The 24,023-nt window shown below is 37.8% G+C and overlaps 1 protein-coding gene across 10 annotated transcripts in view; it reads right to left on the reverse strand.

The window, feature by feature from the left end:
* TTC6 (tetratricopeptide repeat domain 6) overlaps positions 1-24,023 on the reverse strand; it is a 244,260-nt gene that overhangs the window by 156,273 nt on the left and 63,964 nt on the right. For 8 of the 10 annotated variants that reach the window (XM_050795859.1, XM_050795855.1, XM_050795856.1 and 5 more), the window contains exons 3-4: positions 11,104-11,214; positions 8,382-8,588 (exon numbers count right to left, since the gene is read on the reverse strand). In XM_050795859.1, the coding sequence (XP_050651816.1) occupies positions 8,382-8,588; positions 11,104-11,214 (318 nt within the window). Of the gene's footprint in view, positions 1-8,381; positions 8,589-11,103; positions 11,215-19,950; positions 20,208-24,023 lie in introns of those variants that run through there. The other 2 variants (XM_050795861.1, XM_050795863.1) reach the window with 2 other exon arrangements.

A 24,023-nucleotide genomic window follows, 5' to 3' on the forward strand; every position in this document is an offset into this window, starting at 1 on the left:
TGCTTTTGTTTGTTTGTTTGACAGAGTATTGCTCTGTCACGCAGGCTGTAGTGCAGTGGCACAATCTCGGCTCACTGCAACCTCCACCTGCTGGGTTCAAGCAATTCTCATGCCTCAGCCTCCTGAGTAGCTGGGATTACAGGCATACACCACCACACCTGGCTAATTTTTGTATTTTTAGTGGAGATGGGGTCTCAGCATGCTGGCAAGGCTGGTCTTGAGCTCCTGACCTCAAGTGATCCACCCACCTTGGCCTCCCAAAGTGCTAGGATTACAGATGTGAGCCACCACACCCGGCCAGTTTTACTCTATTGTGGTCAGAGAAAATGTTTAATATTGGTTTTTTTTTTTTTTATGTTATCCACGTGCTAAAGAATGTGTATTCTGCAGCCATTGGATGAAATGTTCTATAAATATCCATTAGATCCACTGCTCTATAGTGCAGATTAAGTCTGATGTTTCTTTGTTGAATATCTGTCTAAAAGAGCTGTCCAATGCTGTAGGTGGGATGTTGAAGTTTTCAGTCATTGTATTGGAGTCTCCCTCTTTGACTCCCTAATATTTGCTTCATAAATCTGGGCACTCCAGTGTTGGGTGCATATATGATTAAAACTGTTATATCTTCTTGCTGAATTGACCCCTTTATGATTGTATAGTGACCTTCTTTTTCTCTTCTTCTTATAGTTTTTTTCCTGAAATCTATTTTGTCTTATATAAGTATAGAGATTCCTGCTCTTTTCTAGTTTCCATTGGTATGGAATATCTTTTTCCATCCCTTTATTTTCAGTCTATGTGTGTCTTTATAGATGAAGTGCATTACTTGTAGGCAACAGATCAATGAGTCTTATTATTTTTAATCCATTCAGCCACTCTATGTCTATTGATTGGAGAGTTTAGCCCATTCACATTCAATGTTGTGACTCAAGAGTAAGGACTTTCTCCTGCCATTTTGTTATTTGTTTTCTGGTTATTTTGTGGTCTTCTCTTCCTTCTTTCTTTCCTGTCTTCCTTTTAGTAAAGTTGGCTTTCTTTGGTGACATGATCTAGTTTCCTGCTTTTTATTTTTTGTGTATCTGTTGAATTATTTTTGATTTGAGGTTATCATGAGGCTTCCAAATACTGTCTTATAGTCCATTATTTTAAACTGAGAACAACCTAACACTGTTTGCATAAACACACAAACAAGCAAGCAGAAAAGAAAAATAAAATGAATAAAGCCTCCACACCTTAACTTTATTCTCCTGCTTTTTAACTTCTTGTTGTTTCTATTTATATCTATGGTACTGTCTATATCTTGAAAAGTTGTTATAGTTATTATTTTTTATTGGTTAATCATTTAGTCTCTCTACTTAAGATAAGTTTACACACCATAGTTATGGTGGTATAATATTCTGTTTTTCTGTGTACTTAATATTACCAGTGAGATTTGTACCTTCAGATTATTATTTATTCCTCATTATCATGCTTTTCTCTCTGGTCGAAGTACTCCTTTTAGTATTTCTTGTAGGACAGGTCTGGTGTTGATAAAATGCCTCAGCTTTTGTTTGTCTGGGAAAGTCTTTATTTCTCCTTCATGTTTGAAGGATAATTTCACCAGATACATTATTCTAGGGTTAAAGTTGCTTTTATTCAGCACTTTAAGTATGTCATGCTACTCTCTCATGGCCTGTAAGGTTTCCACTGAAAGGTCTGCTGCTGGACTTATTGGAGCTCTATTGTATGTTGTTTCTTTTCTCTTGCTGTTTTTAAAATCCTTTCTTTATCCTTGACCTTTGGGAATTTAATTATTAAATGCCTTGAAGTAGTCTTCTTTGGGTAAAATCTGCTTGGTGTTCTACAGCCTTCTCATACTTGGATAGTGATATCTTTCTCCAGGTTTGGGAAGTTCTCTGTTATTATCCCTTTGAGTAAACTTTCTACCTCTATGTCTTTCTCTACATCCTCTTTAAGGCCAATAACACTTAGATTTGCCCTTTTGAGATTTTTTTATAGATCTTGTAGGTATGCTTCATTGTTTTATTCTTTTTTCTTTTGTCTCCTCTGTGTATTTTCAAATAGCCTGTCTTTAAGCTAATTAATTATTCCTTCTGCTTGATCAATTCTGCTACCAAAAGACTCTGATGCATTCTTCAGTATGCCAACTGCATTTTTCAACTCCAGAATTTCTGCTTGATTCTTTCTAATTATTTCAATTTCTTTGTTAAATTTCTAAGATGGAATTCTGACTTCCTTATCTGTGTTATCTTGAATTTCTTTGAGTTTCTTCAAAACTGCTATTTTTATGTCTCTATATATTTTGAATATATGTCTATTTCTCCAGGGTTGGCCTTTGGTGCCTTATCTAGTTCATTTGGTGAAGTCATGTTTTCCTGGATCATTATGGTACTTGTCGATATCTGTCTGTGTCTGGGCATTGAAGAATTGGGTATTTATTGCAGACTTTGCAGTCTGGGCTTGTTTGTACCCATCCTTTTGGGGAAGGCTTTCCAGATATTCAAAAGGAGTTGGGTGTTGTGATCTCAGCTGTATCTGCTTTAAGGTGGGGTACCCCAAGCCCAGTAATGCTGTGGTACTTGCAGTCTCGTAGAGGCACCACCTTGATGGTCTTGAATAAGATCTGGAAGAATTCTCTGAATTACTAGGCAGAAACTCTTGTTCTCTTCCTTTACTTTGTCCTAAACAAACAAAGTCCCTCTCTCTCTCTCTCTCTCTCTCTCTCTCTCTCTCTTTCTCTCTACTGAGCCAACTGGAGCTGGGGATGGAGTGACACAAGCACCCCATGGCCTCTATTCCTAGGACTGCACTGGGTCAGATCTAAAGCCAACACAGCTCTGGGTCTCACTCAAGGCCTGCTATAACCACTCCCTAGCCACTACCTATGTTTGCTCAAAGACCTAGGGCTCTACAGTCAGCAGGTGGCAAAACCAGCCAGGCGTATGTTGTTTGTGGCAAATTTGCTCAGGCCCTGGGTGCAACCAGAGGTGCCATCCAGGAGCCAGCGACTACAGTCAAAAACTTTAGACGTCCATCTGGCATTTTATTGTACTACAGCTGAACTGGCACTCAAACTACAAAATGAAATCCTTCCCACTCTTCCTCCCACTTTTCAAAAGCAGAGGAGCCTCTCCCTGTAGCCACCGCTCTCAGGCCCACAGGGAGTATTGCCAGACTCCTGCCAATGTTTCCTAAAGGCCTAAGGGCTCTTCAGTCAGCTTGTGGTAAATGCTGCCTGGTCTGGGACTCATCCTTCAGAGGAGTGGGCTTCCCTCTGGCCTAGGGCAGGTCCAGAAATGGTGTACAAGAGCCAAGTCCTGGACTCGAGGACCCCAAGAGCCCACTTGGTGCTCTACTCCCCTGTAGCCAAGCTGGTTCCTAAGGTACAATACAAAGTCCTCTTTACTTTTCCCTCCCCTTTTTAAAGCCGGGGTCTCACCCTATAGCCACCACAGCTGGGAATGTGCTGAGTCTCGCCTGAGACCAGCAAGTGTCAGGGTCTCACCCAAGGCCCTCAACTGGTATCCTTTCTAGTTATTCAGAGCCCAAGGACTTTTCAGTTAGGAGGTGATGAATCTTACAATTTGGTCCCTCTCTTCAAGGCAGCCCAGGGCATATCTAGAAATGTCTGGAAGCTAGGGCATCATGGCACTGACCAATGCCCTATCCTGCTGTGGCTGAGCTTGGTATCTAACACGCAAGACAAAGTCTTCCCCACTCTTGCCTCTCCTCTTCTAAAGCAAAAGGAAGGAGTCTCCTTTGGAGCCATGAGCTATGCAGCCTGGGGTTAGGGGAGGAGTTATGCCAGCACTCCTTAGCTGCCCTGGCTGGTGTCTCAGTAGGTTGCATGCCTCCCTAGTCCACTATCTCTGAGCCCAGTTCAACCCTAGGACTTACCTACGTGTTGCAGTACTTGTGGCCTACATTGCCCTTCAAATTTATTTGGGGCCTCAGAGCATGTTAGCCTGTGGTGGCAAGGCTTTTAAGAAATCATGCTCCGACCATTGAGATCAGCTATTCCTCTCTGGCTAGGGCTCATTTAAATGCACCCTCTGTGGGCAGGCACCAGCTGAGTTTGGTTAAGTTTTGGTTTCTGCTATAACAAGACAGCAGTGAGTTCAATACTTCACACTTGCTGGCTCTCCCTCTCCCCAGGGCACAGAAACACTTTCTGCACCACCCCTCTGCTGCCAGCGGGTCAGGGCAGGGTGGTGTCGGCAATGCAAGACTATTTATCCTACCTCTTCAATGCCTCTTTCAGTGATATGAAGTTACAGTCAGGTTCTGTGTCCTGGTGTACTGTGGGGTGGAAGCGACAATCAGTGGAGCCTTCTATTCCACCATCTTGCTCCACCTCCTCCAGACACATCTTACCAGTAGCATTTTTGATGCTATCTACAAATTCAGTCAGCAAGTTTTCCGTTTTCTCATATGATATGGTTTGACTTTGTCCCCACCCAAATCTCATCTTGAATTGTAGCTCCTATAATTCCCTCTTGTTGTGTGAGGGACCCAGTGGGAGATAAGTGAATCATGGGAGCCGTTTCCTCCATACTGTTCTCATAGTAGTTAATAAGTCTCACAACATCTGATGGTTTTATAAGGGGAAACTCCTTTCTCCTGGCTCTCATTCTCTTCTCTTGTCTGCCACCATGTGAGACACACGTTTCTCCTTCCACCATGATTGTGAGGCCTCCCCAGCTATGTGGAACTGTGAGCCCATTAAACCTCTTTCTTTTGTAAATTGCCCAGTTTTGGATATGTCTTTATCAGCAGCATGAAAACAGACTAATACATCATCTAAACCCTTAGGAAATACATTGAATTGGGCACAGCCCTGTAGCAGTCCACAAGACTTCCATACACTAGTTGTGCATCCTTTGCATAACTAATTACAAATCCATTTAACAGTCCACCTGACCACAATCTCCTCTACAAAACCATCATTGGGAGGCTTTCATAAGCAGTTGCTGATATTCCAATGATAATAACAATAACTAATGTTTATTGAGTTTTCTGTGTGTCAGGCATTGTTCTAAGTGCTTTATATTGTAGCATCTACATATAATCCTCACAAAAACAATATGAGGTGGGTACTGTCGTTATCCTCATTTTACAATACAGACATATAGTAGAGTTCACTACTTTGCCTAAGGTCACACTACTAGTAAAGGGTAAAGAGAGGATTCGGTCCTTGGACATCTAGTTGCAGAACCTGTGCTCTTCCCACAATCCTCATGTTGAACACCAGGTCTGACATTTTTATGATGCTCAGTCTAGGAATTCTAGGAAAATAAATGAGGTCAGTCTTCCATGACTTACCTTAAGGGGCCCATACTCCAAGTGATTACCACTTCCTTTTAGAAGGGTTCAGACACAATTATTTTAATGAGTCATTTAATAATTCTAGAGTTTTGTCCAAGATCAATGCATAGATTGCAGAAATCTTAACCCTTACACTTAAAAAAAATATAAAAGTCATATTTGCAGTTGCCAGGCTCCAGGCATTGGCACCTCTCCCACTGCAGCAGCTCCCCAAAGCTGCTGCTGAAAGGTGCAACAAGCTTAAACTCATCTATCTGAGCCATCCAACAGGCTCAGATATCCAAGTTAACTCTTAAAATCTTTTACAAATCTTGGACTTTAAGTTTCTATTATGAATTCTTCTTTCTAAACTAAAGATCATTCTCCCTGTCAGATTTAAAAGACACAAAGCATAAGTTTATCAGCTTCCTTTTCTCTTTGTTATACTTCTGTTTATTTAAAACCTCAACCTTTTTCCAAAAATAAATTAAGGCAGCTCTGTCATCTCTTGTCATCACACTATTCATCCAAATAACAGAGTTATCTTTCTTTTTATTCCCCCTCTCTTTGCTCCAAAACTAACACCAAAAACACTTGTTTTTGTTCTTAACATTATTCATAGGACTAAACCCATTCTGGATCTCGGCTTTCTTGGTACAATTTTATAGCAACATGCCACCTTTATATTTTTATATGGATATGCATTTCCATGGATATTTTTAAAACTCTAAATGCAATAGATTACTCATACATGTTCTGTGAGAATTTGGGGGATTTAGGGCATCCCCATACCTGTTAAACTTCCTTCAATTTATAATATCAGGTCATGAGATCATATCAATATTTTTATTAGAATTTTACTGACATTTTATAAAATGTTCAACCATCCTATTATTGGCTTTGTGTCAGTTATTTATTCACAGAATCACTATTATTTCTATCTAACTTTCTTTTGTTCATCATGATTTAGACAAAAATACTAACTACCTTCATTATACTAATGAGCTTCTAAGAGTAGAAATGGCCAATCAGGTAAGGATTGATCAAATTCTCACTTTTTCTGCTGAACAAAACCTTCCAGCATGTATCTGAGCAATTAAAGTCCTGCACTGTTCCTTTATCACACCTCTGTGCTACTTCTGTTTAATCATGTCAGAAAAGGTCTTCTTGTCTGCTTAATCCTCAACCTGGCCAGGCTTGCTGGAGTACGTTGTTCCTCATTCTGCTAGCATTTTGAGCAGAAATGCTAGAAACTACCCTTATGGACTCAAATGTCCACATACAGTGTAAAGTTCATGAATAACAACTAATCTTGAGATGTTAACACAAATAAATAAACATATGATTCTTAGTGAAGACTTGGTGGGAATAGTTCGGTGCTATTTTTATGGCATTTCTTAAAGGTACCACAATATCCCACAACAATAAGGCATAATATTTTATTAGACATTCTCTTCTCCTCCCCTTGAAATATTTCTCATTTCAATTTAGAGTCTTGTAATCCATTCACCAAGTCACTCTGATCAAAACATTCTTCCTAGAATGCTTCTTAGAAACATCCAAATGCATGCTTTGTAAAGGGCATGACTGATGGGGTCAGTCACCAACCACAGGATAAGACCCTTGTCCCTGAAAGCAGTAGGGTATTTCCTCTGGTCAACTATTACTTGTGGATCTTCCTTATTACCTGTTATTCGTGGAAGACCAATAGGCTAGTGTCATACAGGATAAACCTGAGAAAACAGGGCTTAAGAAATGAAGAATAACCACTGCATTAATTCAGACATAAGGTCACCAGGACCCAGACTAGGATGGGGTAACTAGAAAAGAGAAGAAAAATATAGAAGCAATAACATTTGGGAAATTCCAAGCCTTGGAGATTGATTTATATGTAAACAGCAAGAGAAGAGGAAGGCCACAGACAAATCCCAGGTTTCAGAATTGGGAGTCTCCAGCAAAAATTGAAGAACGAGTAATTGCCAGTTGACCTCAGTGAACCGTAGTAGGAACATAATCATTGGTGGGAAGGGGAGGCGCAGAAGTAGAAGAACTGACCAGAAAAGCTGTTTACCCAAGAAGGGGCATCCATCTGAATCAGTTTGGGAGAGGATTTCTGTTGATAATCGAGATGACATGCTGTGGTTCAAGGAAAAGGGCCTTTTTTTAAATGCTAATAATATATCTATTTTTAAATAAATTTATTTAAGTAAAAAAGTGACTCACATTAATGAAAAGAATTAATACAACAATCCTCCCTTATCTGTGAGGCATATGTTCCAAATCCCAGTGGATGCTTGAAACCTTGGATAGTACTGAACCCTATATATACTATGCTCTTTCCCATACATACGTATTGAAGATAAAATTTAATTTATAAATTAAGCACAGTATAAGATTAACAACAATAACTAATAATACAATAGAACAATTATAACATACTGTAATAAAAGTTATGTGAATATGGTCTCTCTCTCTCTCTCTCTAAATATCTTACTGTCCTATGTATATTCACCTATCTCCACACTGCAGTTGACCACAGCTAACTAAAACCTCGGAAAGTAAAGCCATGGATAAGAGGAAACTTAAACCCTACTGTAAAGGCAGGGTGATGTGCAAATATGATAAAAAAATTATGTAAACAATAGATAAAATGAATCTTGTAAACATTCTCACAGTAGAGAAAGACCCAGGGGTTAGTATGAACCTAAATGAGGTAAAACGTTATAAAAGCTATGAAGTTCACCAAGTTCTATTTCCTGCACTATAATTCCTGACTTCCTCGAGATGGTAACTAGAAGATTCTTGGCCAATTTCTAAAAGACCTAAAAATTCCTTCCCTCCTTGAAAATCTGTTTTCTTTCCTCAGAGTTGCAATTAGGGTTAACACTAGAAATCCTCAAAAAAACATGTTCTCTTTTCCTAAATGGGCAACTTGCACTTCTGAGGTCCCCTTTTCAGAGTGAACACACCATCACCCCCACCCCCAGCCCCATACCTTGGTCCTTGCCTGGGCCAATTCTTCACACCTGCACATCCTCAATTCTCATAACTCTTAGGTGTTTCCAACATAAATAGTTTCTTACCGTTAAAGACACCCGCTTGGCTTCTTTTGAATCACTTGTGGGCTGTCCATCTTCCAAAGGTTTACTTAATTCCTCTGCTGGCTGAACTTGCAAAATTTCCTGAGGTTTAAATACTGTGCTTTCTACTTCTGAGGTTCCCCATTCTATATCCTCTTGTTCAATCTGGAGAATACTTGACATGGCTTCAGGAAGTTCCTTATGCATATTCTGTTGGAAAAAGTAAATGTGCGAGAATGCTTTTTTTTTTTAATTGGTCCTTCTAGGCTTTTCAGTGATGCAACAGATTCTATCTGACAACAAGATGAATATGAAAATGCACGCTTGAAACTAAGCACAGGTGATAAGTTTCCTCTGAAGATTTCGAAAGAGAAGCTCAAATTGACTTAAGAAAAATGTGAACGCTGGCAAATTATTTTCCTCAGCCCTTGTCTCAAAACTACAGCTACCCCACAGTTGTTATGGGTAAAAGATGGCATACAATACCAAATACTATGAAATTTTCTTTATTATGCAAGAAGGTATAGCTAGACCAAGAAATTTAATTTTGTAAAATAGAACTTTAATCTTGAGCTCATGTTGGTTTTTTTTTTTTTTTTTTTTTTCCATATCACAAGTCATCAAGCAGGAGCTCATGTTTTTATAAAGCTACTGGATGGTGTTATGGAAAGATTAAGAACATGTTTTTAACCAAAGGGGACTGAATTCAAATCCGGGATCTGTTAATTAATAGATGTTTGACCTTAGCCAAGTTACTTAAACTTTTTTAGCTTCATTTTTGTCACTGGTCATCAGGATAGGCTATGCCCAACTACTCCCCCACCAAAAAAAATAGTGGTTCAACACACTGGGACAGTGTGTTGACTACAAATCAAAGTGGCTCTTTAGGGCAGGCATACTTCTTATGGTAGCTCAGCCATCTAGGCTGCTTCCAGGTTGTAGTTCCTTCACACCAAAACACAGCTTTTATGGTCACCACAGAGCAGTGACCATATCACTTTCCTTCGCACCCCATTGGCCACAAACAGCTACATGACCCCATCTAACTGCAAGAGGATGGGGGACATTTGAATATTTAGCAGGGAGCCATTCAGCCACTCCATTGGCTTGACTCACATCTTTACAAGGGATATATCTTTTTTTGTATTTAGTTTTTGTGTGTGTCCTCTGCAAGCTGAGGAAGAATGAAGCCAATAGTGACTCAGTCCAAGTCCAAAATCTTCAAAGGCAGGGAAGCTGACAAGGCAGCCTTCAGTCTGTGGTCAAAGGCCCAAAAGCCCCCGGCAAACCACTAGAGTAAGTCCAAGAGTCCAAAGGCCAAAGAAGATGGAGTCTGATGTCTGAGGGCAGGAGGGATGGATGGAAGCGTCCATGACCAGGTACCAAGTCGAAAAGTATTTTACCTCTAGAGAAGTGGGTCAGCTTCCTTATAAAAAGCCAGAGGCCAGAAGAGGTCCAGTGATTGCCTGTAAATGTCAATGCTTAGGGAATGGTTCCAGCAGAATTACAAATAAATTAATATTTTTGTTTAACTCTTTATTTTAAATAATCAAGATGGTATCTAAGCTAGATACCTGATTGTTGGCCTTTTTCACAGTTTCCTTCAAAATGGTATCTTTCCTTATACTTTACATGAATGTAGTGAATGGTATTAAGTTTATTCTATTAATGAAGATTTCTATTTTGCTAAACCTCACTGATATTGTATTTTCAGTTTACTATACCTGTTAGAGGCGTCAAGGTCAGAAGGTTTGATATCTGTTTGTAAACAGTGTCAACTAGAGGCAGCTACCCTAGATGTCAGTCTTAAGTCCACAGCATATATGGTAAGGCTTCCTAATTGATATATCCACATACTATTACAAAGGGCTACTGGTACCATCTCATGCTGGGTCATGAGGCTAGTAATAAGAATACAAAGGAGAAAAAGATATGGCCTGAAAGCATCTCAAACTCTAGGAGTTCAACCATTTGGGGTAACTCTAATATTACAGGATTCATAGCTTTTGTGAAAAGAAAAAATTCCATGCACTTTCTGAACATGATATGCTAACCTAAAAATGAAATATGATCACAATTTTATGTATGCGGGGGTCATATTTTCAGGAACCAAAGGAGCTTGTAATTTAATGGTAACATTTTATGAATTCTTTGTAGAGGAACTGACCATCAGGTTATCACTTTTCTATGTAAATGTGAGTTTCTATACACTGGGAGACACTTCCCATTCACAAGGAATATGTTCCAGATTGCTTTGAATCCAATGGTTATTTTACCAATGATGGATAAAAAGAAATATTTATTTCCACAACAAATATCTGTCACCAACTGTCCACATTTCTCAACCAAATTCTTCCCTCACAATGCTTTTAACAATTCTTCTAGCTGAATACAGACAAAAGTAGTGCTTTCTTAGAAGCTAACAATTTTTAATTAATTATCCAACTACCTTCTAGATCTAAATGTCTCTAAATCAGAATTGTTAAAATCTTCCCCTTCTAAAAAGAGTTTGGGGCCTTAGCTCAGAAGGTCCATGGTAGCCAGCAACAGTGAGCCAAAATGGCCCAAGACTCCCAGTGTGGTATCGAGTTAGATGTTCTCACAGGTAAACACACTTCTAAAATATATCAGAGAAATTTTTTTAACTCTCTATATAAACATTCAAGCAACAGAAAGCATGCTGTTACTTTAACAGAGGCAAGGAGGATTTTTATTAAAGCTTTACCGTTTGTGATTCCTCAGCACCCATCTGGAATCTATGCTCTGCTTGTATCTCAGGTGTTTCTGCTTGCATACTTGATGTTTTGCGGTACATTTTTCCCATTAAAGAAATATCCTTGAATAAGAAAAGGAAGCAAAGTGATGCAAATTTTTTAAATCATTGAGGCACATTATTCATTATACTAAAATGCTAGTCAATTCGGCTAGTAAATGAGAAATAGAGAAATATAAAGTAGTCAATAACACATGGTAAATAAATAAAAACAATAAAGGCAGGGTGTGGTGGCTCATGCCTGTAATCCCAGCACTTTGGGAGGCCGAGGTGGGTGGATCACCTGAGGTCAGGAATTGGAGACAAGCCTGACCAACATAGTAAAACCCCCATCTCTACTAAAAATACAAAATTAGCCAGGCATGGTGGCGCATGTCTGTAATCCCAGCTACTTGGGAAGCTGAGGCAGGAGAATCACTTGAACCCAGCAGGAAGAGGTTGCAGTGAGCTGAGATCATGCCATTGCACTACAGCCTAGACAACAAGAGGGAAACTGTTTAAAAAATAAATAAATAAATAAATATAAAATATTTTTATCTATGTTTTCAATTTCATGGCTTTTTGCTGGTCTCTATAAATATATTTTTAGATTTAACAAGATAGGTAATATTAAGTCAGATGCTATAAAATAATGTTATTAAGTCATTCTATAAAACATTGCACAAGAAAGATAAAATCAAAACTAAAATTTAATGCAACCAAGGGCAAGAAGGAATATGCTTAAAACCTCACCGGATGGACTGTTAGTATCATTTTTACCACAGCTAGTGATAACTGCAATGATATACTCTCTACTCAGTTGAAATGGCAAGAAGATAGTACACTCCAATTACTAACAATGATCTAGGTATAAAGAGACCCAGGTTCTGTCCATCCAAACTGTAAAGCCACAAATCAGGCATCAACAGGCACATTATTTTGCTTTCCTTCCCCTCAGTCTTAATACTTTTTAAATAGGCATTCAATAACATGACTTTTTTTTGAAACAGACTTGCTCTGTCACCCATGCTGGAATGTAGTGGTGCAATCATAGCTCCCTGTAACCTCAAACTCCTGGGCTCAAGCGTTCCTCTCACCTCAGCCTCCTGAGTGGCATGGACTACAAGTGCATGCCACAACACTCAACTAATGTTTTTGCTTTTTTGTAGAGATGGGGTATCTCTACATTGCCCAGGCTGATCTTGACCTCACGGTCTTAAGGAATCCTTCCTCCTTGGCCTCCCAAAGTGCTGGGATTACACAGCCATGAGACACTGTGCCTGGCCTACATGAATTTTTAAGGTCCCTTTTTCTTCTAGCCTTTTAGTAATGTCAACAGCAAGATTCAAACTCCCATTGTACCTTAAAACTCTTATTTTTCTACTTTTTATTTGCTTTATTAAAAGGATCTAATTCAGGCCATTGGCTTCTACTTCTGTCCTCTGGTTATAAATAACTATAAAACTGGACAAAATATTACAGCAACTATTTTAGGATTTGACAACAGGCAGTGCAGAACTGTGATGACAGAGAATGGAAACTAGGTAAGAGTTACAATTACCTGATTTCTGCCTGACACAATTTCCAGAACATGGCACAAAAAGGCAGAAACCAAACAGAGCCCAAGTATCTTACTAAATTGAAGAGACAGAAATCAGATGAGAGGAGGACAAAGGGGCTAGAGTTTGTAAGGAACAGTGTGGAGATGAGAGCACTGCACAGACAGAGAGCTCCAGAAATCGGCATAGGGTCCTTGAGTCTTTGGCTGAAAGTCTGCCCATGCAATGGGGAAACCCATGAGGCTAGACAAAGAAACCTTGCCAGGGAAGAAAACAATTACCAAGGAGCTGTAAGCCACAATTCCCAGAGCTCACACAAGGTTGGAATTCATTAGGTCTCCCACCAGACATGGAAGATACATGGTACATTAATTATAAAGGCCAAAAGGATCATCCATTAGTAGTAATGCTAAATTAACCCTTGAGTAAAGACTTTTGTGGACGTTAACAATGCTTTAAAATAATTCTTTTAAAAAATCAAGCTGCTCTTCAAGTAACTTAACTGCCTATCATAACAAACTCTAACACTCTTTAAAGGAAGTCAATAAAACCCAATGCAAAATTCATAATGTCCAACATCCAATCAGAAGTTGCTGGTCACATGAAGAAGCACAAATACGTGATACATAACCAGGAAGAAAATCATACAAAAAGACCCAGAAATGACATACATTTTGGAATTAGCAAATAAGGATCTTCAACTTCTAATATAAATATTATAAGTGTTCAACATTAAATAAAAATGTAAGCATAAAGAGGAGCAAACTTAAGAAACAGAATTAAATGTGACATCTATAGATAGAACATACATCATCTAAAATAAAATTCTCACTGAGTGGCATTAACAGAAGAGAAAGACATTGCAGAAGAAAATGTCAGTTAACCTGAAGCCTTATCAACAGTAACCATGCCAAATGAACCACAGAGCAAAAGAAAACTAAAATAAAATGAACAAATACTCAGTCAAACATATATTTAATTGGAGCTCCAGAAAGGTATATGGAGAGTGACTGAAAACATTGACACGCAAATGGCCAAAAATTTTCCAAATATCATGACAACTACAAACCCCCTAAGTTCAATGACCTCTGAGCAGAAACACACAAAGAACACTGCCCAAAGTTCACTGTCATCAGAATAATAAAAACCAGTAATTCTAAAAAATATCTTTATTTGTAAATGAATGATTACACATATACAGAAAATCATAAAGAATACAAAAAAACTTACTAGAGCTAATAAACTAATTCACTAAAGTTGTAGGGTACAGGAAAATTATATAAAAATAAGTTTTATTTCCAAACAATGAACAATCTACAAACAAAATTAAGAAAACAATTCCATTTAAAATGCCATAAACGAGAATAAAATACTTAGAAATAAATTCAACCAAAAAAGCACAAGACTTGTATAAAATATTCCTGAAAGAAACTAAAGAAGTCCTAAATGAAAGGAAAGGCATCCCATGTCCATGGATTGAAAGACTTAATATTGTTAAGATGGGAAGACTCCCCAAAGCTATCTACAGATTCTTTGCAATCCCTATCAAAAACCCAAGGGCCTTTTTTTCAAAACTAGAAAAACTGATCCTAAAAGTCAATAGAATCGAAAGTTCCCCTGAATAGGCAAAACAATCTTGAAAAGGAAAAATAAAACTGGAGGACTCACACTTACCTATTTCAAAATTTACTATCAAACTACAACAATCAAAACGTGTGATACTAACATACAGATAGACATCTAGATCAATGGAATAAATGTGAGAGTCCAAAAATAAACTCATCCAACCCATGGTCAATCAACTTTTGACAAAGGTGCCAAAAACAATCAATGGGAAACAAATATACTCTTCAAATGGTGCTGGGGCAACTGGATATCAACATGCAAAAAAAATAAAGTTGGCCCCCTATCTCATATGATATATAAAAATTAACTCAAAATGGGTCAAATACCTGAATGTAAGACCTATAAACTGTAAGATTCTTAGAAGAAAACATATTAATAAATCTTCATGACCTTGGATTTGGCAATAGCTTCCTAGATATAACAACAAAAACATAAGCAACCAAAGAAAAAATAGACAAATTGAATTTTACCAAATTTAAAACTTCTGTGCATCGAGGACACTATGAAGAAAGTAAAAATGTAACCCATTGAATGGGAGAAAATATTTGTAAATCATTTGCCTGACAAGGGTCTAATATTAGGAATATATAAGAAAGTCTTAGAAGTCAACAAAAAGACCAAAAAAATTAAAAATGGGCAATGGACTCCTGGCGTTGAAGTTAATAATACTCTTTGGCAATAACACAAGCAGTTTTTAAAGCAGAAAAAAACAACAGAAAGAAGCTTCAAAGGAAATACCCTGATTATTCAGCTTAAGAATTTCACTCCCTCCCTCTTCCTACTAGTCATAAGTGTCCTGGCCACCACTATCTGACCATGATCCTCTAACTAATCATTCTTTAGTGTCAACAACTTTGGCATTTCTCAATTAAGCATTTCCCAAACAAGAAAAGCAAGTTTTTTAGTCTCAGAGTCACTGTCATTAATATCACCATGCAACAGAAAATTGTCTAGTATTCTTTCCTTTGAAAGAGTTTTGACACTAACATACAAGAAGAATATTCTGGAAGTCATAGCACTAATTCTCTGTTGTGAATTATAAAACTCTGTGAATTATTTGGCGAAAGTGAAGATATAATCACAGGAGATAGACAACAAATTTTCATTTCTATATAGTCAAAAAATGGGCAAAGTATTTTTGACATTTCTCCAAAGAAGATATACAAAAGCCAACAAGCACATGGAAAGATGACCAACACAAATAATCAGGGAAATGCAAATCAAAATCACAATGAGATACCACTTTATACTCACTAGGATGGCTACAATAAAAAAAAAGAAAAAGAAAATAAGACTTTACTGGGATGCAGAGAAACTAGAATCCTTGTACGCTGCTACCAGGAATGTAAAATGGTGCAGCCACTGGAAAGGTTTGGAGGTTCCTCAAAAACTTGCATACTATTACCAATTGACCCAGCAATTTCCCTTTTAGGAATATGCCCAAAAAAACTGAAGGTAGGTATTTCAATAGATATTTGTACATCGATGCAGCACTATTCACAATAGCCAAAAGGTGGAAACAAGCCAAATGTCCACTCACGGATGAATGAATAAACAAAATTTGGTATATCCATACAATAGAATACCATTCAACCAACAAAAGTAATGAAGTACTGATGTATGCCACGATGCTGGATGAATCGTGAAAACATTATGATAATTGAAAGAAGCCAGACACCACAGGTCATAAATTGTATGATTCCATTTATATGAAACATCCAGAATAGGTAAATCTATAGAGAACAAAGCCAAATTGTTGTTGCCAGGGCCTGAGGGGTATGGAGAATGGCGAATGACTGTGTAATGTGTATAGTGTATCCTTTTGGAAGGATGAAATGGTTTTGAAACTAAATGAAGGTGATGGCTGCTCAACATTGGAAATGTTGATGCCACCGAATTGTGTACTGTAAGATGGTTAATTTTACATTATGTGAATTCACCTCAGTGTAAAAAAAAAGTAATTGGATATGATGAGCACTTGAAAATAGTAGGTACACAACAAATGTCATTTCCCTGCTCCTTAAACATTTTTAACTAATATAGCAGTAAAATTTATACGTGATAGTTACTACATTGCCCAACCCAACGACATAAGGATTTATTTTTGTTTGTCTATAGTCTAGTAAAGCCAGAGAAATAAACTTCACACTTGACATTTAAAAAAGACACGTAGGGAGGCGGAGGTTGCAGTGAGCCGAGATCTCTCGCCATTGCACTTCAGCCTGATAACAGAGAGAGACTCCGTCTCAAAAAAAAAAAAAAAAAAAAGACATGTAATGTAAAAAAATGTTTTATTGACAACAATAATTTTGTTAGTGTTGGATCTAAAGTTTAATAGCAAAGGAACACAAATGGATGTAGAGGTAACAGGTGAGAGTAAAAATAATGCAATTTATTCAACATTAGGAAATCCATTAATTTATAAGTCAAATGTACAAACATACAATGATCTTCATGGTACTCTCAAGTGAAAATCACATGGAAGGTGGAATGATAACGTGGTTGAGCACACATGCTTAGGTTTTGGTTTCAAATCTTGACTCGGTCACTTTAGGATATTCTCAAGCAAATTACTCAACCTCTCAATTTTGTAAAATGGGAATAATATTAGCACATACCTCATATGCTTATTATGAGGATTAAATGATATAATACATGCAAACAGAAAGTGTCTTATACATAATAATAGTTTTTGTTCATGTTAAAATAAAAAGCAAAATAAGGATCCCTATTGGCACCATCATAATTTGACGTTATACTGGAAATTCTAGATATGAAACAGAAAAGAACATAATTATAAGAAATGAGCTAACCACATAACTGTTACTTGAAGAGGTACTACTATATACCTAAAATTCCCAAAATAATCTGTAGAGTTATTCAGACAGAAAATCAATTCACCAAAACCAAACTCAGAAATTTAGAAAATGAGACAAGGAACAAAATCCTAAAAGTAACAAAAATTATAAACTAGCAAAACAGTGCCTTAGGAAATGTGAGGAAAACAAAAAACAATTGACTGAGACATAAAAATTGACTTGAATCAGAAAATTTGGATGTTGGACTAAGAAAAAAAGATCAAAAAGAAAAATTTTAAGTAATACAATTAGTATTTTGTTTAATGTGCATTAATTCTACCGTTCTCCCTGAGTTATAAACTGTAACTAGTAGTTTATTTCTACATTCTCCACAAGTCTGCCAAAGTATTAAACAAAATTTTTTAACTCCACAAACAATTGAAAATTTATAAAGCTCTAAGGGGTCCAGCTTCACAATCCTGGATACATTTTTTTTAATGTGTTTCATAGAGCAGTTTCCACCTAAAGCATGTAACAGAATCCAAAATGTCCAAGCTGGAAGGACCTTGAAGGATCAATAAAACCCGAAGGACGCCCAAATTTCACAGACACTGAAACCAAAGCTTTGAGGCTTAAAGGGTGCTGTTTAGTATTCAAAACAAACAGACCACATGGTCTTTCCCCTAAACTGCTTCAAGCAGATGGACAGCAACAGAAGCAGCAGTGTTCCTGTGCCCTGTTAGGCAGACCCAGTATTTTCTCAATCATCATTAAAAGAACGAGTAGAGACAGCAGCTGCCCTCTACTCTTCGTCATGCAATCCAGGTTCTCCCCAAATGACACTGGCCCAAATAGCATGGGCCAAAAGAGTGTTTCTAAAATATACCCTTTTATGATTTCATCAGCACTTAGTCAAGCTGCACTGCCTTTAGATAACTTACTGTAAAGTTCAAGGTTTAGAAAGAAGGAAAGAAAAGGCATTGTATGGCCCTAAACAATATTTATCCACACAGGTTACTTTCTTGAAAAAATGTCCTGATCTGCGTTAACTTTCTCTTGCTTCCTGCAGGCAAAACCCTGATGGCGCTGGCCTGTGGAATCCTCCTTACAGGCACAAGAATGTATCAGGGCTGCTTGACATCCATTCTTACCCCTTGTGACTCTTTAAATTAAACATTTATATGACTGTTCTGGGTGACTGGACCCTGTATTCCATAGACCTGTTGGCTCTAAAAATGTAATTTGAAAAAGAAAAAAAAAAATGGAATTTGAACAGCTACCATATAAATTTAAACATCAAAATTGCTACAGGCACTATCTATAACTAAATGTGTACAGAATCTTTTGCACAAAGTCCTAACAGAACATAATCCATTACTTAAACCTGTTCAAAAACTACAGTAGTTCCAGAAACATAACATTATTGGGTTTCAAGTAAAATTTCTACTTTTTATAATATCACTTCTCTGATAGCTACCCTATGAAAGAAAACTACAGTGCTTTTAGAAAAAAAAAAAAATGAGGCATTCATGAAAAACTTGTTTAAATCAGGTCGTCCAAAACAGATGCAATGCAACCAGAAAAAATATTTCCAGAATATGATAAAGCCTATAGTTGAGCAATGCACCATTCTTTATTCCTTGACATTCATACTAGAAAAAACAACAAAAAAATCCAGACTTTTTGTTTCAGAAGGCTATGGAGAAATCTAAGTTAATATGCCTGATTCTAGGTTATAGCATCTGATATTTCAGGTACAACATCCCTTTGAATTACATACCAACTGTTGAGTGAGTTATGAGGAGCTATGCAAGCAGCACTGTGCCACAGCACTCCAAGGCTAGGAATCTAAGAGAAATATAAGTCAAGATTCTTTCTCTCAAGAAGTTTCAGTTAGTTAGAGAGATGAAAACAACAGACTAGGAATAATGTTTTTCAAAATGCAAAGCACTGAATTTAATCAAGCGTAATTATTATGCACAGGCTCCAAGTTCAATAGGAATCTAATTTATTTAGAGAGATGAGGATAAGAGTATCAATATCAGAGAATGCACCAGTTTTAGTTATGCTAGTGAAAAATAAATGTGAAGAAGAGCTGGGTTCTGGGTCAAGGGATGGAGGGAGGGGAAATGCAGTTCTTATCCCATATTTTAATGTAAGACCACATGAAAATAATTATGCATCTATATCAATGATTTTTGAAAGTTCATATGCCTCTTTTGTTTATTTAGTCAACAGTATTCCATAAAACTAAAATTCCCAAGACACAAACTGAGTGTATTAGTCTGTTTTCACACTCCTATAAAGAACTGCCCGAGACTGGGTAATTTGTAAAGAGATTTAATTGACTCACAGTTCTGCATGGCTGGGGAGCCCTCAGGAAACTTACAATCATGGTGGAAGGTGAAGCAGGCACCTTCTTCACAAGGCAGCAGGACAGTGTGAGCACACAGGAAAAAAATACATTGATAAAACCATCAGATCTCATAAGAATTCACTCACTATCACGAACAGAATGAGGGAACCGCCCCCAAAATCCAATCACTTCCCTTCCTCAACACATAGGGATTACTGGACACTCCCTCGACATGTGAGATTACAATTGAAGATGAGATTTGGGTGGAGATACAGAGCCAAATCATATCACTGAGGAAGGATGAAAACATATTTGTTATGCCTTCTCAAATGACGCTACATCTCAAAAACACTGTTTTTGCTGTTCCTGAATCAAATAATAAATTCCATTAATTTTCTTAAATGTTTTCTACTGTAAAACCATTCAAAAATGTTAACTAATACTAACTAATATAAAACTCAACAAATTAATATGTGTTCACCTATCCTGGCGTTCAACAAAAACATTTGTAGTACCACTTGCAGATCTTATTTCAAAAAGGCTCTAGTAACCATTGTCCAAGATGATCTCCAATGATTCCCACCTCCTGAATGGTCACCTCCTCAATGAATAGGACAGACCTGTGTAATCAATAAGATATAGCAGAAATTACAGTGTGTGGCTATTTCAAAAAAATATATATGGCAACTTCCGCATTGCCCTCTCTAGATGACTCGTTCTAGGGGAAGCCATCTGCCATGTGATAACAACACTTAAGCAGTCCTATGGGGAGGTCTGCTGCCAACAACCAGCACCAAATTGCCAGTCTTATGACTGAGACATCCTGGGAGCAGATCCCTCAGTCTCAATCAAGTCTTCAAATGATAGCAGCCCCAGACAAGAACTTGACACAACCCCACAGGTTAGAATTACATAGATAAGTTGCTCCTAGATTCCCTACCCACAAAAACTGTGTGAAATAAATGTTCATTGTTTCAAGCTGCTAAATTTTGGGGTGATTTGTTGCACAGAAATAAATAACTTTAAAAAGGCTCTAAAACTCTAGCTCTTCAGATATTTCATGGCATTTCCTAAAGAACCTAAAATCTCAAAATCTCATAATTTTTATTATTTAGGTATGTGTTTCTTCATTATTACCTATTATTGTGTAATTGTTCTTAGCCTTCTTAAAAGATATCTATTGCTTTACAAAACCCATTAAAAAGTGAGGTAGTTTGGCTCAGCACAGTGGCTCACACCTATAATCCCAGCACTTTGGGAGGCTGAGGCAGGCTGATCACTTGAGGTCAGGAGTTCGAGACCTGTCTGGCCAACATGGTGAAACCCTGTCTCTACTAAAAATACAAAAATTAGTTGTGCATGATGGTGGACGCCTGTAATCTCAGCTACTCGGAAGGCTGAGGCACCAGAATTGCCTGAACCTAGGAGGTGGAGGTTGCAGTGAGCCAAGATTACACCACTGCACTATAGCCTGGACAATAGAAGGAGGCTCAAAAAAAAAAAAAGTGAGGTAGTTTGTACTAGATCCTTAGGAAAAACACAAAGTACGTGTGTTAAACATACTGTGTAATACTTAATATGCCCTCCTTTGTCCCACATAATTATCCCAAATATCAGGAAATATATTTAATCATCTAACATTTCACTATATTGTCAGTAACTTTGAAAGACACATTCCATGTATCATTTCTACAGTATTTGTGAAAAATATGGAATTACAGAAAATTAAAGAGCTTTCTAGAGGCAGGACTCATCATAAGCCCACACCAAGAACATAGTTCTTTGTCCTATTATTAAACAAAGCCAACGAGAGAAACTCTATAAGTCCCCTAACAAACAGAAATATATATTTAATAACATCTAACCTATGTTTGTATTTTAGAGAATACATATACCTTCCCTAATTAAGATGAAGAGTGATTGATTCATATCACCTGTGAAAGAGCATTAATAATCAGCCATCAGTTATCTCTTCTCCATACTAAATTCCATCTCTTCCAAATTTTTCTCATATGGATCTGGGAGAGGAAATGATAAATTTTCAGAAGAATCCATAACAATATTCTCTTAAGCCTCCTAATCTCACAGAGGATTTAATAACATAAATAAATACTTCAATAATAAAATTCAGAGCCTCAAGAGTAAGCATATTTTTGTTTACATCATTCAACAAATATTTATTTATAGAGTGACTACTAAGTCCAAGGAATTATATGAGGTGATGTGAAGGATAAAAAAGCAAAAGATAAATAATCTTGCTTCCAGATTGTTTATGGTCTTATAAAACAAATTCAGCATTCATTTGATCCATCCTACTAAAAATAGAAAGGCAAAAGTCTATTATGATCACTTAGGTAGTCACAGCCTAGACGAACATATATATTGATGTGTAGATAAATAACAATAATGCATGTCATAAGAGAAGCACAAAGTAAACTTGTACCAAGGAGTTGGGGCAAGGGAGGGGAATATTATATTTAGAATAGAAGGCAGCACTTCCTTAAAATAGTTCTTAAGAGAGAAGTAGAAAGTAAATGTGTCCAGTGGATTCAAAGAGCACTGCAAGTAGAGAAACACTTCTTAGATTGATTTTCAGATCCTTTCTCTTCCCCTGAGGCAGGTGCACATGTGCCACTTACTGTACTCAAACAGGGTTAGGATGGAAAGCATCTTCCCATTGGCTCCCTCACTCCTCATCCCCAGCTGTACTTCCAAGGGGTAGTGATGAGCCCTGTGGTTGTGTGCTTATTTGGTGCTCTAACATGGTTTTGCTCACAGCCAGATTCTAATTCAAAAGGGAATTTTTTTTTTTTTTTTTTTTTTTTTTTTTGAGACAGAGTCTCGCTCTGTCGCCCAGGCTAGAGTGCAGTGGCCGGATCTCAGCTCACTGCAAGCTCTGCCTCCCGGATTTACGCCATTGTCCTGCCTCAGCCTCCCGAGTAGCTGGGACTACAGGCGCCCGCCACCTCGCCCGGCTAGTTTTTTGTATTTTTTGGTAGAGACGGGGTTTCACCGTGTTAGCCAGGATGGTCTCAATCTCCTGACCTCGTGATCCACCCATCTCGGCCTCCCAAAGTGCTGGGATTACAGGCTTGAGCCACCGCGCCCGGCCTCAAAAGGGAAATTAATCCATTAATTTCATTTATACGAAGCTATGGAAATATTTACCACATTATTCACTTCTTTCATTTCCCTTCTCTCACTTCTCAAGAGAGACAATCTTTGGGCAGAAGCAATGAGATTATTCAAGTTATCAAGGTATTCAGTCCAGGTTTTCAGTTGGAAGCATCAGAAACAGACTCTTATTATGTAGGAGGTATGGAAAGGCTGTCTGGATTAACAGAATCAGTGAGGAAAGAACCAAAGAAGTCATAGAACCAAGAAGCAAGAGACACCACAACAGTCTTTTAGCAATAATAAACTTTCCAAGGTTCCTCATGACTCAGTCACCTGGAATGAGTCCTTATCATCCCTTTCATAAACAGACATGGTGTGTTCAGGAAATTTTAAAATTCAGTGGATGGCTGGTGTGGTAAATTTTGTATTAACGGCCTCAATTTTTCACCTCTCACTCTATCCACACCTTTTGCCATGTGACTTTGCAGTTTTTTTTCTGTCAAGAAGCAAAGTTTATTTTCCTGCCTCCTGACTCTGGACGTAACCATGTGTCTCTGGATTTATTCATTTTATTGCTTTAGCCAGTAAAATGGGCCAAAAGTAATGATGCACCAATTCCTACCCTAGGACTCAACAGCTTGCAGGTTGCTCTCTTGAACTTCTTCTGTTACTATGAGAAGTGCATGCCTAGTCAATTCACTAGTTCCAGGGGGATAAAAGTGTATGGAGGTCCCTGGTCTCGATGTGCCACATGGAACAGAGCTGACCAAGCTAAAGTCTCCAGCCAGAATAGAACCCAGCCTAGATTAGCTGACTCCAGCCAATCCACAAAGGTGAGAGCTATAATAATATTGTTTGGTACTAAGCCCTTAGTTTTGAGAGTTTGTTACATAGCATTAACCGACTGATACAACTGGTGAATAAATTAGAAGGAAAAAGAAAAAAAAAATGCTAGTAAGGTCAAATTATGAAGAACCCTCTATGCCATCCATAGTTTGGAATTAGACTATATCCTGCAGTCAGGAGGTATCCAGCCAAAAAAAATTGTTTTTAAGAGGAAATCTCACACTGTCACCAGGGCTGGTGTACAGTGGCATGATCTCGGCTCGCTGCAACCTCTGCCTCCCAGATTCAAGCAATTCTCCTGCCTCAGCCTCCCAAGTAGCTAGGACTACAGGCACGTGCCACCATGTCCGGCTAATTTTTGTATTTTTAGTGGAGATGGGGTTTCACTATGTTGGCCAGGCTGGTCTCGAACTCCTGACCTCATGATCTGCCTGCCTCGGCCTCCCAAAGTGCATGGATTACAGGCGTGAGCCACCATGCCCAGCCCTAGCCAAATTTTAAAATAAATTAATACTAATGTCTGGTGAATAAACTTCAGTGGGGGTAAAAACTGAAAGTTGGTCCTGAAGATACTGTAAGGATCCAAGTGAA

The sequence above is a fragment of the Macaca thibetana genome, chromosome 7 (genome assembly GCF_024542745.1).
Source record: "Macaca thibetana thibetana isolate TM-01 chromosome 7, ASM2454274v1, whole genome shotgun sequence".
Lineage (NCBI taxonomy): Eukaryota > Metazoa > Chordata > Mammalia > Primates > Cercopithecidae > Macaca > Macaca thibetana.